Source organism: Lates calcarifer, linkage group LG4, assembly GCF_001640805.2.
Source record: "Lates calcarifer isolate ASB-BC8 linkage group LG4, TLL_Latcal_v3, whole genome shotgun sequence".
NCBI classification, from domain to species: domain Eukaryota; kingdom Metazoa; phylum Chordata; class Actinopteri; family Centropomidae; genus Lates; species Lates calcarifer.
In genome coordinates this window covers 25,008,121-25,021,938 of record NC_066836.1, presented here as the reverse complement: position 1 = coordinate 25,021,938, position 13,818 = coordinate 25,008,121, and the positions used below count along the sequence as shown (strand labels likewise).

At 38.9% G+C, this 13,818-nt stretch overlaps 1 protein-coding gene across 1 annotated transcript; it reads left to right on the top strand.

Annotated features, from left to right (window-relative positions):
• Positions 1-268: 268 nt before the first annotated feature.
• Positions 269-9,697, top strand: dnajb6a (DnaJ heat shock protein family (Hsp40) member B6a). The gene is made up of 8 exons (XM_051070203.1): positions 269-451; positions 3,424-3,530; positions 6,148-6,257; positions 6,402-6,467; positions 6,792-6,902; positions 6,996-7,142; positions 7,271-7,475; positions 8,803-9,697. The coding sequence occupies exons 2-8, from the start codon at positions 3,466-3,468 to the stop codon at positions 8,906-8,908; spliced, it is 810 nt and encodes a 269-aa protein (XP_050926160.1). The 5' UTR covers positions 269-451; positions 3,424-3,465; the 3' UTR covers positions 8,909-9,697.
• The last annotated feature ends 4,121 nt before the right edge of the window (positions 9,698-13,818 follow it).

Sequence of the window (13,818 nt, the reverse complement as noted above, 5' to 3'; positions counted from 1 at the left end):
AATTCTATTTCTTTTATCACCACTGCAGTGGTGGCAAATCAACAGCTAAGGATGTAGGAGCTGTTTATGGGAACTATCCATGAGACTCACTGTATCAAACTAACTAAACTAAACTTTGATCCTTTCACTGATAATCATTGTTTTCCGAAGAGAGAGAATTACATTGGGGCTGATAATTATTTACTGACATTGTGGTATGTGTTTGTCGTTTGCCTTGCCTACTGTGTCCAGTTGGTGGCGGTAATCCGTCTGTAAACTGTAATAATAACCGCCGAGACACAAGCAGAGGGTGAAGAAGAAGTAAGTAACAGGACGCTACGCCGTCTGATCTGAGAACCTGCTGATTGCTGAACATGAATAAACCTGTTTAGTCTTTTCCACAGGCTAAGTAAGAGACTGTCTCTCTGTCCTACATATCTTCTGAGATCACGGACAGCTGGACTTGAATTGGGTAAGCGTGTTAGATAGCACTGCTAATGTGGCTAATGATGTTTATTGCTAAGCTAATGCTCTAACCATCTTAGCTGCTCATTTTAGCAAACCTAACAACACCTACCGCCACGAACAAAACAGTTTCAGTGAGATTTAATTCCTCACTGGGAGTAGCTCGATATACTGTATTTTACAGCTGTGTCGTAAACCGTTAATGGTAATGATACCGGTCCTGGCTCTTTCTGTCCATTAATGTTAGCCAGGTAGTAGCAACCATTCACGGTTACAGAGAGATAAACAAGCTAGCGTCAATTATTAAGCTCAGAGAAGGTGTACGGAGGTCGGGGTTAGATGGTCGTTGTACAATTCATTGAGCTGTCGCACATTTTAACAGGTGATGTCTTATATGTTTCAAACTAATTATACAAGTTGTTCTGAGTAGTGACTAATCAGGACAAAGACACGTTTCAGTTGATTTACATCAGTATCGAGTCCTATCCTGGTTATTATTGTTGTCAGTGTGCAGCAGCCACACTGCCGAGGAGAACTGCTGTACAAATACTGAAAAAACAAAACATGAGAGTGAGTCAGTTTTGAATTCTTTATTTTCAGACAGCAGTTTACATTAAAAGGCAAATATCAGGACAAGGGCAGTATCATTTCCTCTGCCATCCACAGATTTTACAAAATGTGAGAACTTTGTACATTATGGAACAGGTATACTGTGCTCACAAAAGCAATGACAAATATATTAGAGGAAGAAAAGAATAATACTAGAATAAAAATCCAAAAATCAGTTAGCCTTGTAATTAGCCTTATCATTTCTTCTTAACATGGAGAGAAAACGTAAAAGTAAAAACCAACCAGCGTCTCCTGAGTGCTTTTTTCCAAGCAAATATCAAAATGCTAAACACATATTTACTTGAAAATCAACATTTCCTAAAAATAACGTATGTAATAACGTGTTACGTATGCTTTTTAGCACTTTGTGAAACTCTGCCCATTAGGGTCTTATCACTGGGCATTCCCAATGCCAGTGATTGTGCTTTTTTACACACATTCAGCCAGTCTGCATCTGCTAATGTGTTCTGGATTTTGTTCTTTAGGATTTTTTTTAATGGGAAAAAGGCCTCTTTAAAGTTGAGAGATAGCACCCTTAATTATTTTGGTAAGCACCAAGAAAGATTTTCACTTTTGGAACATCAGATTTGTTATATCTCTGATGTTATGTTCAGAATAATTGCATACCTAAAGATATCTGAAAAAGTTTTTCAAGATGATATTCCTTCCTCAGATCTCCAAAGTCTTTTAAATTTCCCTTTTCTCTAAGCAAAAAGAATGTTGTCATTCTTTTTGAGATCCAGGATTTTAAATCTATGATCCAATTCATTTGCCCTAAATCCAGGATAATCTAGATTGTATTATTTATCTTCTAATTTGTATTCTCCTCTTAACATGTTCCAGACTTTTAATTGAGCTTTGATCCATGGATTTTGCACAGATTTCTGTGGGCCAGTACTACATTAACTAGAGGATCATTCTGTGTTTTTCTACCTGGCCTTAAACGTTGGGATGCACCTATTAATTAAAGGTTTAACTGGGCTGCATAATAGTAATCCTTAAAATGTGGTGGTGCCATTCCTCCCTCCTCCTGTAGGAGTTGCAGTGTTTTAAATTCAACCCTGGGTTTATCTCACCATCAAATATATTTGGAAATGGTCTTATGTTTTACGGGAATTTCTACAGGAAGTGCTTGGAATAGGAGGAGATATCATGGAAGAACATTCATTTTTATCCTGTCAATTCTGTGACTGAGACTGAGGAATAAAATGGAATTCATCTTTCTGTGTCATCTTTAAACTTTGCTAAAAGAGAGCCGTCATTTATCTCTGCTAGTGATTGGCTTTCTTTGGTCAATATATGCCTAAATATTTCAGTGAGTTCTGATCCCAGTTAAGGTGGAATTTGTCTGTGAGGTGTTTTTGGGATATATATAATTAAAAGTCCACATCTGAACTTTTTTCAATTTCTATCCTGTGTATCTATGCATTTAAGTTTTAATGCTTTAATGCTAAAATGTGCCTGCAATGAGAATGATCAGAGTGCAGTACTGCTTTAAGAGCAGTGTTTATATGTTGTACAGTGATGTTGATATATGATTACTGTATATATCTTGATATTCAAATCATTACAAAACCAATAATAATTCATAACAGAAGAATGGCATCATGGAGGTCTGCACAAGTGACCAGTGTGCAGCAGTAAGCATGGAGAAATCTGAATGGAATATGTACAATATACAATGACTTAACACATAAATACAATGTATGTCTCTGGGATTGTTTTTAATACTTTAATAACATTAAAAGTAGTACACTTACTAACAAAAAAGTAGCACCCATCTACAAAAAAATTCTGTATGATTTTAGGACATTGGCTAAGTCATCAAAATGGCTAAATTGTCTCTTGAATGTCCTCACTGTCCAGAGAGAGCACCGCCTCCTCCCATCTAGCTGCTGCTGTGTTAGACCAGTCCAGACTAACTCAGTGTACCAAAGGGTTCCTTTATATACCAGAGGCAACAAAGGCCCTTTGTTAAACATATAACCATGTGCCTTTCTGTCTTTGCACATTAGAATGAAACAGTTTGAAAAGAGAGCATCACTCTGGTTAAACAGCTCACAGACATACACAGCATGTGATAAGGTGGCACAAATAGACACTGATTAGTTATAAAGGTCCCAAGCAAATAGATTGCCCTACTTCACACACTTTCTTATGTGTAATCTTAAATTTGTATTTAAATGATTCTGTATGTTTGAAATTAATGCTTATATTTTTCTAAAATATAATGTTTCACACAATAGCAAATGTGTACACAGTTACATGTACAATAATCCTAATGAGGCTAGTTAAATGAACTTGTCTGACAGATAGCATTTAAAGCTGTTGTATGTGTAACACTAGCCAGCAGCTCTGTTTGTTTTTCAGGTTCATCAGGCTCGTTGAAGTTTCTCCCTTCATCCACTCATCATGGTGGACTACTACCAGGTTTTAGGAGTACGGAGGGATGCGTCTGCAGATGACATAAAGAAAGCGTGAGTTGATCAGCTGCATTGCTCTGAAACTGTTTAACAGACAGTGATGCTGTCACCTTGTTTCCAGAGGCTGTGACTGCCAGCCATACAAATAATGACTGACTCTATAGAATGGTCACCTTCCTATGGAGCTTCATTAACAACAAAACTACCTTAAAGTAGCAGAGCAGTCAATCTACAGCTCATGTTTTAATGAGTGTGATTAGACAGATTTGTAACAGTAGAGCTCAGCAGAGCATGCAAGGGTAGAGTGATGAGTGTTCAGATTTGAATAGTAAGGTCTCCTGTACTCAGAGACTTCAAACTGCTCACTTTCAGTTTTAGCGCTTATTTCCCCCACATGCATATTCCACCTAAGAGCAGAGCAAACTGCAGTGGATTTGAGTTGGACTGATAAGATTCAAACTTGAATGTCACCAGGCTTTGGCTTATGAGGTGTCATCTGTTATTACTCTTTAACATCAGACTACCTCCCATCAGCATAAGTGTAGTAAAGAGCCAGTATAAGAGTGTCTAATGGTTGGTTCATGTTTCAGATCTGGTCCTGTGTGCTCTGTGATCTTGATTTTCAGATTAAAGCTTGTTTTTTGCTCATTTGTGAGTTTGATCTTTTAACTGACTCATTAACAGGTATTACATTCTATGTTAACAAGACCTCTGTTGGAATTTTTCTTTCTTTTTTAACTTCTTGTACTTGCTGATGTTCTCATCAGTGGATACCTACACTCAGCATATTTTAGGAGGTTCCACAAAAGTTTCAGTTCGTTCTAGCAAAGTTAGAATGTATATAGTTAATCTTATTGTGAGTGAAAAACTGACAAGTGTGTTGAAATATTTGTCGAAGACCAATTTTTTACAGATGTAGGAAATATTTATTTGATTTAAGATGAACTTCCTATTAGCATTGGATTTACCGTGGAAATACAAAATTCAGTGTGGTACAAGGAGCAGTGAAATGCTGATCTGCTGCTGATGCTGATTTTAGCGGTAACCGTTATGCAATTTTGTTGGAAATGAGGTGTGTGTGTGTGTGTGTGTGTGTCTGTGTGTGTCTGTGTGTGTGTCTGTGTGTGTGTGTGTGGACCACTGGCAGCAGGAAATACACCCTGAGCAGCCACTCTTTTGCTTTTTTGCAGCTCTTAGTTTAACAGCTCCTTGCAGAGTCCTTGCAATATAAAAACTCATCCACTGACAAAAAATGGCAGAAATATCTAATTGCATGAAGTCCTTTTGTCTTAAGCAGCAGTGCAAACAGTCACACTAATCTCTGTGATGAAAACAGTGCATTTCTTCTGGCTACTTCACAATAAAAGTCACAGTGTGTTCACCATTTGAACATTACTGGTGTGAATCAGCAGCAGGAAGTGTTGGATTTGCATTAGCAGTAACTTAGCATAGCTCTAATTCACCTGTAGAAGTTTCTGTAACTGTGACATAATGTTAGAGACAGTAATGCTGCAGTACATACAGACCCTTTCCAAAAAATTAGAATATCATGGAAAAGTTTATTTATTTCCATAATTCCATTCAAAAAGTTAAACTTTCATAGATTATAGATTCAGGGCCCACAATTTAAATGATTTCAAGTGTTTATTTGTTTATTTTTACATAATTTGGGCTTCCAGCTCATAAAACCCACGAAAACAGGAATTCAAAAAATTAGAATACTGTGGAGAAATCACCATTTACTTCTCAGTTTTTGCAGAAAAAAAAGAAAGAAATTAAGATCACATCAAAATATGGTATTTTCAAAACGATATGTCAATCTTCAATACTTGGTTGGGAATCCCTTTGCCTTAATCACTGCCTTGATGCGCCGTGGCATTGATGCAATCAGCCATTAGCTATGAACTTTTGTGACTTACCCATCCTATGGAGGGTATCAATGATGGTCTTCTGGCCAGTTGTCAAGTCTGCAGTCTTCCCCATATTGAACCGAACTGAGACAACTGAACCAAACTGAAGCAATTTAATGACACCTTGGGAAACCTGTGCAGGTGCTTTGAGTTTAGTAGATGATTAGTGTGTGACACTCAGTTTAAAACATTCATGCCGCGCAAAATCTGGGCTGATTTCTCCACAGTATTCTAATTTTTTGAATTCCTGTTTTCGTGGGTTTTATGAGCTAGAAGCCCAGATTATGTAAAAATAAACAAATAAACACTTGAAATCATTTAAATTGTGGGCCCTGAATCTATAATCTATGAAAGTTTAACTTTTTGAATGGAATTATGGAAATAAATAAACTTTTCCATGATATTCTAATTTTTTGGAAAGGGTCTGTACTGTTTTCCTATTAATCCTGTATTTTCAGCTGAAGCATGAATAGTATCTCAAATTGTGGTTTGCTTTCATGAAATTCTTATTAGTATTATAAAATGAAAGGAAATTACAAGTTGCATTGAATTACAGTGTTTGACGTTGTACAGTGATGGTAACAACAGTGATGTTACAACAACAAAATAATACAAATACTACAATTAATGGAGAGATAACAAAATTATGATAAAGAAACAGAATGAGGCATTATCATGACAGATAAAAGTTTTCTAAGCACAATGTTTTATTTTTTCAGTCCAGTCTCAACAGCGGTCATGTTCCTTCTGTCCTTGTGCAGGTACAGAAAGCTGGCCCTGAGGTGGCACCCTGACAAAAACCCAGAAAACAAGGAGGAGGCTGAGAAGAAGTTCAAGGAGCTGTCAGAGGCTTATGAAGTCCTGTCAGATGGTTTGTATCACAGCTGTCTGTACAAGTGAAGTGAAGCTAATATCAACAACACTGCAGTTAAAATGAAAATCACCTGTCCCTCTTTCCTCCTCACAATCCTTGTGTTCCTAACTTATTAGTTGTATTCTCAATCTCCTCTTCCAGCCAACAAGAGGAGCATATATGATCGCTATGGCAAAGAGGGACTGACCGGGAGTAATGGAGGAAGAGGTAAGTACTCCCTTCAGGAAGGGACCAGACTATTTCTTTTTTGTGTCTGAACAACTGTGGGTTTTTTTGTTTGTTTTGGTTTGTTTGTTTGTTTGTTTTTTACCTTAAAAAATATGGATCAAACATGACATCCTGCTGAATAATGGCTCATGTCCAGTTGGCTCTTAAATTCTTGGGGTTTTTGGAAGATTCAGTGAATGTGCCATCAGATTAGGGAGTGTGTGTCCAATCCAATTGAATCTTTTTTCTGATTTTGTTTGAATTTTTTGTTCTGGTACAGATTTACAGTGTTTGCATGAGTTCTAATTGGCATAATGTTTTCAGGGGGACATTTCCACAATGGAGATCATTTCCACGAACAGTTCACATTCCGCAACCCAGAAGATGTTTTCAGGGAATTCTTTGGTGGCAGAGACCCATTTGCAGACTTTTTTGGTAAGTAGTACTTCTTCAGTGTAAACAAGTTGGTACATCACTAAACCTGTTGAGTTTCAGTCATCATCTCCTCTCTTTCTCCTGTTCTCTCAGGTGCAGATCCTTTTAGTGACGATCCCTTTTTCGGCAGCAGCCGGCAGCACCAAAGTCGGGCGAGTCGCAGCCGGACAGGTGGCTCATTTTTTGGCGGCTTTGTTGGGTTTCCTCCCTTTGGTGCTGGCTTCTCACCTTTTGACCCAGGTAAGAAAGGCAGAAGTGAATGGAAAAAAAGACAAAAACATGCTCTACTATGAGCTCAGAAATGAATACATTGTTTCAAACCACTGACACCAGTTTAAAGAAGACTCTCTCTGACCTGTTCATCTCAGGCTTCGGTTCTTTTGGCTCCATGAGCACCATGGGTCATATGGGTCACATGGGTCACATGACAACAATGGGCAGTCTGGGAGGCGGAGGTTTCACCTCTTTCTCTTCCACCTCATTTGGGGGAGGAGGTGGAGGAGGCATGGGCAACTTTCGGTCTGTGTCCACCTCCACCAAGATCATCAACGGCAGGAAGATCACTACTAAAAGGTAAACTCTGACCAATTGGAATATCATATGGGGCAGCTGTAGCTCAGTAATCACAGGGTGGACCAGTCCCTGACTCCTCCTGTCCACATGTCAAACTGTCCTTGGACAAGACACTGAATCCCAAACTGCTTCTGATGGTTAGAGCAGCACCTCTCATGGTAGCTCACTGCCATCAGTGTGAGTGTGTGTGTGTGAATAAGAGACAAATTGTTAAGTGCTTTAGGTAAAAAGTATTTCAATGTGGCCATTTACTATTAATATCACAGTGACATCTGCTGTTAACAAAATAAGGCAACTTAACTCCAAAACTCAAGCTATCTAACGTGACTTTTCTCTGCCGGCACTAAATGGATGCTTACTGTACGCCAACACTTTTCCAATTCATATTAATTAAAGCTGCACCATCTGGTACCACTTAAGCTGTACATGATTGGTGGAACAAATAGCAAAACAACCAATCAGAGGCATAGAACAGTCCTGCTTTTTCATGCAGTGTTTTTTTTTCTAACAAATGTTTTTATATTTTTATAAGCATTTTGTAAATACATTCAACAAATCCTGTGTTTTCAGTGAAACATCTTTTTTCAGCCAGTATTCACAGATTAAAACTGAAGTGAGAGCAGCTGGTCGACACTCAGTGTTAGAACACTGGATTTTAGAAATGCCTTCAACTGGATAAACTACATAACTACTGAATGCCTCTTAATCAAAGCCGAGATCAGAAGGCAGCGTAGCCTATATCTCCAGTTATGTCAGAATCACACAATCACAACATTCAAACTAAGACTAACATCTGTGGCTCATTTACTAACAGAATTCAGGAGAGGTCAGCTTCACACTGTCTGCCTCTAGTGTTTTCTGAAGGTTCAGTGTGTTGAGCCCTCTTGGTCCCCTTTTTTTTTTTTCCTTGACACATACAGCATGAATATCCAGCGTAATGGCTAATGGTTAAAAGGCAGTAGAATTCTATAGTCTGATTAGTAAACAGTCACATTGATGAGGGAATGTAGGAGATCTAGGTTTGTTAGACTAGTGATAAGTGTGGGCTGTATCCAGCTGTTCTCCAGCAGTGACAGCACTCCCTCTGTGGACTAGATGACAAATGTTGTGTAAGCATTTTTGCCCCTCCTGCAACAGTCCTTACATGTGAAGGAAAAACATCTTTTTACCTGATGGATGAAGCCAGTGTTACAATTTCCACATCTTTAGTCACAACTAAGAACTCTGTTTCTTCTTTCTTGTAGGAGGGCTCATTTGTCAGTAAAGTCCAGTTTGAACCCATCTGTACTTTTCCTTATCTTCTCTCTTTTGTGGTTCTCTCCTCCAGAATTGTAGAGAATGGTCAGGAGCGGGTGGAGGTGGAGGAGGATGGGCAGCTGCGGTCATTAACCATTAATGGTAAGGAGCAGCTACTGCGACTTGAACACAAGTAAAGACGGAAACATCCTCTGCTGGAGAAGTGTTACCTCAGCACAAACATACCAACAAACTTGAGCTTGAAACAGGAGGAAAAAAGCAACAAAACAATGTAATAATAGTGCTCTACTATTGTTTGGATGTACATATTTAGGTTGTGTTTATTTCCCCTCATGTCCTCTCCCTGCTGACTCTTATTTGTTAACCAACGATTCAGATCAGAGGATTTGGATGCAGACTTTTCTATGCATTTTGTTAATGTATTTCTGAATTGGAGCTGTCATTATATTTTGGCTCAGGGTGGTGTTATTGTTTCAGTGTTTGGGACCACAGTATTGTTCTGATGTGTATGACCAGACCCCATCTTTTCCCCCCTCTTCCAGTACTTTTCTGTATGCACACAACTGTATGTCTGTTCAGAAAACAAAACACAACGTCGCTTTTTCATCTGAACAGTAAAAAAATGTTGAACTTGATTTTACAAAGTGGATAGGACTAATTGAAGCATCTTCCCCATCTCTGTTTACCGCTTGTCTAACCTCCTCTTAGTAATAATTCTTTTTTATTAAAAAAAATACAATGCTGGTAGGATGAGTTATGCAATTTTATATGTTCTAATACATTGTGTTTTTTGTTTATTTAATTATGCATGTACACCTGTTGATGTTGAGTCTTAATGTTAAAGCTGCATTATGATGCACAAATAATGGAAGGCATTCTATAAATGATATATGAATATAGAAGGAATTTTGTGTACTTTGTAAACCAATAAATCTGAGTTTCATCCTGTTTTCAGGATGCTGAAATCTTGGCTGGTCTCTGCTCTTAGTTTACAGTGAGGAAATTAAATAATTTATGTTCCAATCTAAAGTAAAGAATCATCATTGGTTAATAACACAAGTGTTAGTGCTCACAGATTTCACTTTGTCAGATTTCTTAGAAATGTGTCTTGAACCACAAGATGAACATGGTTTCAAATACCTCACAAAACAAACATTTCTATTACAGTGAAATATTAAAGTCATGTAGCTGCGGTGCAGTCAGTTTTATTGTTTACTTTTTCTTCCATTTAGTGCTTTACCCACACAGGTACACAGCTCCTGCATTGCATCACATCATCAGGTTAACTCAGGCCCTCTGAGAGCCCAGACTGAGGAAGCAAAAAGTTCTGTAAACTGGTCAGTCAAACCTGTGCAACGCTAAATCTTGTATTTGATAGCAAAAGCTGATATTTGCCAAATAAAGTGCATGGGTGGATGTGTTGTGACATTACCAGACAAATCTTCGTTAAAGCATTTGAGCATATCCCTGGGTATCTTTCAAGCTGCAATGAACCTAGACATCACAAATGCAGTGATGCCATATTGCATCACACTGTGTATATTAGATTAGAGAGAATAATGATAGAATTGGCGTTTGATCCAAATGACATCAGTCTCCTAAGAAAAAAAATGCACCTTGCTGCAGATATCATCTGTGATATGGCAGCTTCAACATAGACTTCTAAATGTTTACAGGAAGAAACTTTTTATGGATAGTAACTGGTGGAGGACAAAAGTCTGCTGGAAGACAAATAATGATTTCTACTGTTAAATTTGAGTAGTAAACACCAAGGTCATCTCAAGTGTTGTTTTTCTTCTTCCTTGCCCATGCATTGAGCTTGGAGTAGAACCACCACTGCTAACATTACATTGAAAGAAGTCAGATGATTCATGAGTCTGTTCGCCTCCTTGATGCCTCCCTTTCTACTTGTGTGAGAAAAGGCACTGGGACAGAAACACCAAGCTGAATACATTATGCATTATACTGTCCCATCTGACCAGGGGACAATTTAAGATCCTCTCAGAGGAGCCAGTGAATGTAAACAGTAAAACAGATCCTGATTTGTGTCAAATCATACCATGAGCTACAGTTACTTGTTAAATTTCCACACTGCTCATATTCTAAATGAATTGCACATATTGAGTAACCACAAACTGTTTATCTGACAGTATGTATCATGCATTACTTTTCTAAAATAAAATTTACTGTCCAGTAGTTATGTCTAGTTAGCGTTTTTTCAGCAGTTCAGAATTATATGAAGCAAAATGGAAAGTGAGTCTCAATAATGGATCAATAAGTTATGAATACATGCTCAACACAGTCAGACTGGAATTTCAATGCTGAGTCTGAAAGTGTTGCTTCCGTTGGGGGAGAGGACGTGGATGTTGCAGCATGTCTGTGTGCAGTTGTGCACTGCAACGTCTCTTTATGGAAGCTGGATTGCGTGTCCTTCCCAACCTCTCTCTCCCCCTTATTTCTTGTCAGCTCTCTATTATTTACTCTCAAGTAATGTGATAAAATGAAGTATGACCAAGTATGAAAACGTCAGAATGATCTGTTGTCACATGACAAGTTGTTATGTTAGCAGACATACTTTCAGAGCTCAGTTATGTTGTGAGCTATGGTAGCTCAGACTTGGCCAGTGACTTCCACCGCTTGGCATTGTGAGTGTTCATCCACTTAGTCTGAATGGAGACTGAAAGAAACATACAGTGCGGGGGGGGGGGGTGTTCCAGCGCTCTTAATGCCTTTAATGCCTTAATTAAATGTTTCATCATCAAGAACCATGAGTAATCAGAATGGGTCCCACCACAACTCAGATATGTTTTACTGAAATTGACACCAGCATCATCTCATATGCAGCCTGTTGCTGCTCAGCCAACAGTATCATTGGTCTATCCAACATGTTGGCTTAAAAGTGATTTCAGAGCAACAACAGATATTATGTTCCACACATTAGCATCTCTTAACTGGCCTTTCACAGCTCAACTCAGTTCCTCTCCTATTTAACCAAGTTTGAGTTGTATGTATGGGAGTAAAACCAGGTATGCTGAAGTAGAGAAAAAAAACACAAACAAGAATAACAGGAATCACTTTGCAAAAAAAAAAAAAAAAAAAAAAAAAACCTCAGAATTGGCCTGCACAGAGATGACCTGAGGTAAAAATGAACCCCATCTGCTGTTTAGGACCCTGCAGCCACCAGGGGGCCATAATGAGCAGATCACAATGATTTTAAGTCATCTGTGCATAACAGTTCCCACACAGAAAGCTTTAGTTGATTGATTCATTTTCAGCTTCCAGATTAACAGTAAATATTGTTCTGAAGATTAAAGTAAAGTTGACTGGTCCATTTTCAGAGCAAGTATTTAGTTAACTGCAACATTTCACAACCTCTCTGTACATAACTTTCTGGTGGTATTTTTTCAACTTAATTCATTTCTTTGGGAATGGAGGACTGTAAAATGAACACATGTGCATATAGTTATACTGAAGAATGCTGACACCAGCCTTCAAAGACCCATCATGTTTATACTGATACGGTTTTAGTTATAGTCCATTTCAAGCACACGGCAATGAGCCTCATTATCCTAAAGGGCAGGAGGGGCGGAGCTTATGTGTATTTATTGCTGACTGTCATAGGCCGAGAAACCTTCAATCAGGCATGTTTTTTAAAAATTGATATTGTGCAGGTCTTGGTCCAACTTTTCCTCTTTATGTGTTATTTGTTCCAATGAAATTAAAACAAACAAAAACGAACAGAAGCATCCTTTAAACTTAATATCCATTTAGTTATTATAGAAAGACAGAAAAAAAGAAATTCCGGATTGAGATGTGGAAAATTGTAATGATGCCATCCAGTCCGTGCTCCTGAGGAGGCTGAATGTGCACAATACTGTAAGTCGCTGTGGACAAACTGACTGCCAGATAAATGTAATGTGGTGTATCAAGGAGAAAGAAAATAAGAAGAAAAAAGGAAGGAAAAGAAAAGAAAAGCGCTCTGAGGCGAGCAGGAGTTCAGGTGGAAACAAGTTGGTGATCTGGAGCTGTCCTTGGTGCTGAACGCCTCAATCCAATTACACCCCCCACCCCCACCCCACGATCTCTCTCGCTCATCCCTTTATTCTCTCTTCCTCTGGGCCGGTAGCTCTCGGGGCCATCCGGTATTTGCTGTGTGTGAGTCCTGATGGTGCTCAGCGCTGAGACACTTCCAGGGACATTTCCTCTCCTGCCCTGACCAAAATGCGGATCTCCAGCGGTCTGTGTGCTCTCGGGTGGCTTCACGGATCATCGGCCGGCGGTGAGGCGAAGCAGCTGGGATAACTAACTAGGTGCTATGGTGGGACCTCCTGGAAGGGCAAGAGTTCGGCTTTTCCGAAATATCAGCACTTTCCCCCGAGGTAAGATAGACGGAGATTCTTTTAATGAACAGACACTTATATTGTATTTGAAATGGGGGTTTGAATGGCAGTGGTAGCCTACTGTTGAGGACGTTAATTAGAGGAAATCCAACAGAAGAGACCTGAACGTGATTTGTACTGGTCCAGAGATACTTGTTATCCACTTTCTATCTACCTTGCATCTTTTAAACTTGGTGCGGATTCAGGTGCATAATCACGGGTTAAGCCTGAGTCTCTTTAATCTCTTGACAACGAATTAGAAAATGAACGCGCTCACTTTGGAGTCTAATGCCGGGTTCTGTGTCCAGGATTCAACTTGTCTCTGCAACTGATTTGGTCTGTTTGATAAGGAAGGGGAAAGAAGAAAAAAGCTATGTAACCTATTACATATTCATTAGTGACAATTAAGTGAATGTTGGTTTAATATTTTCGAGATATAAACTAAACTGTAAAGTGTATTCATGTAAATGCGTATGTAAATGAGATGGATTGTGATTTATTTTGGACAGGAAGGACTTTTTTTGTAGTGACGTAGCAGCTTGGTTCCTGACGTAGCCGTGTGTCCTATGAGTGTCCCAGGAGGAGATAGACAGTCTATAATTAACTAAGACAGACTTGAGCCAGGGGAGACGAAGCCTAATGCCACTACTGGGATTTGTGGAACTCCATTACACAATCAGATAAAGGTCCCGCAGTCAGAGGACTTC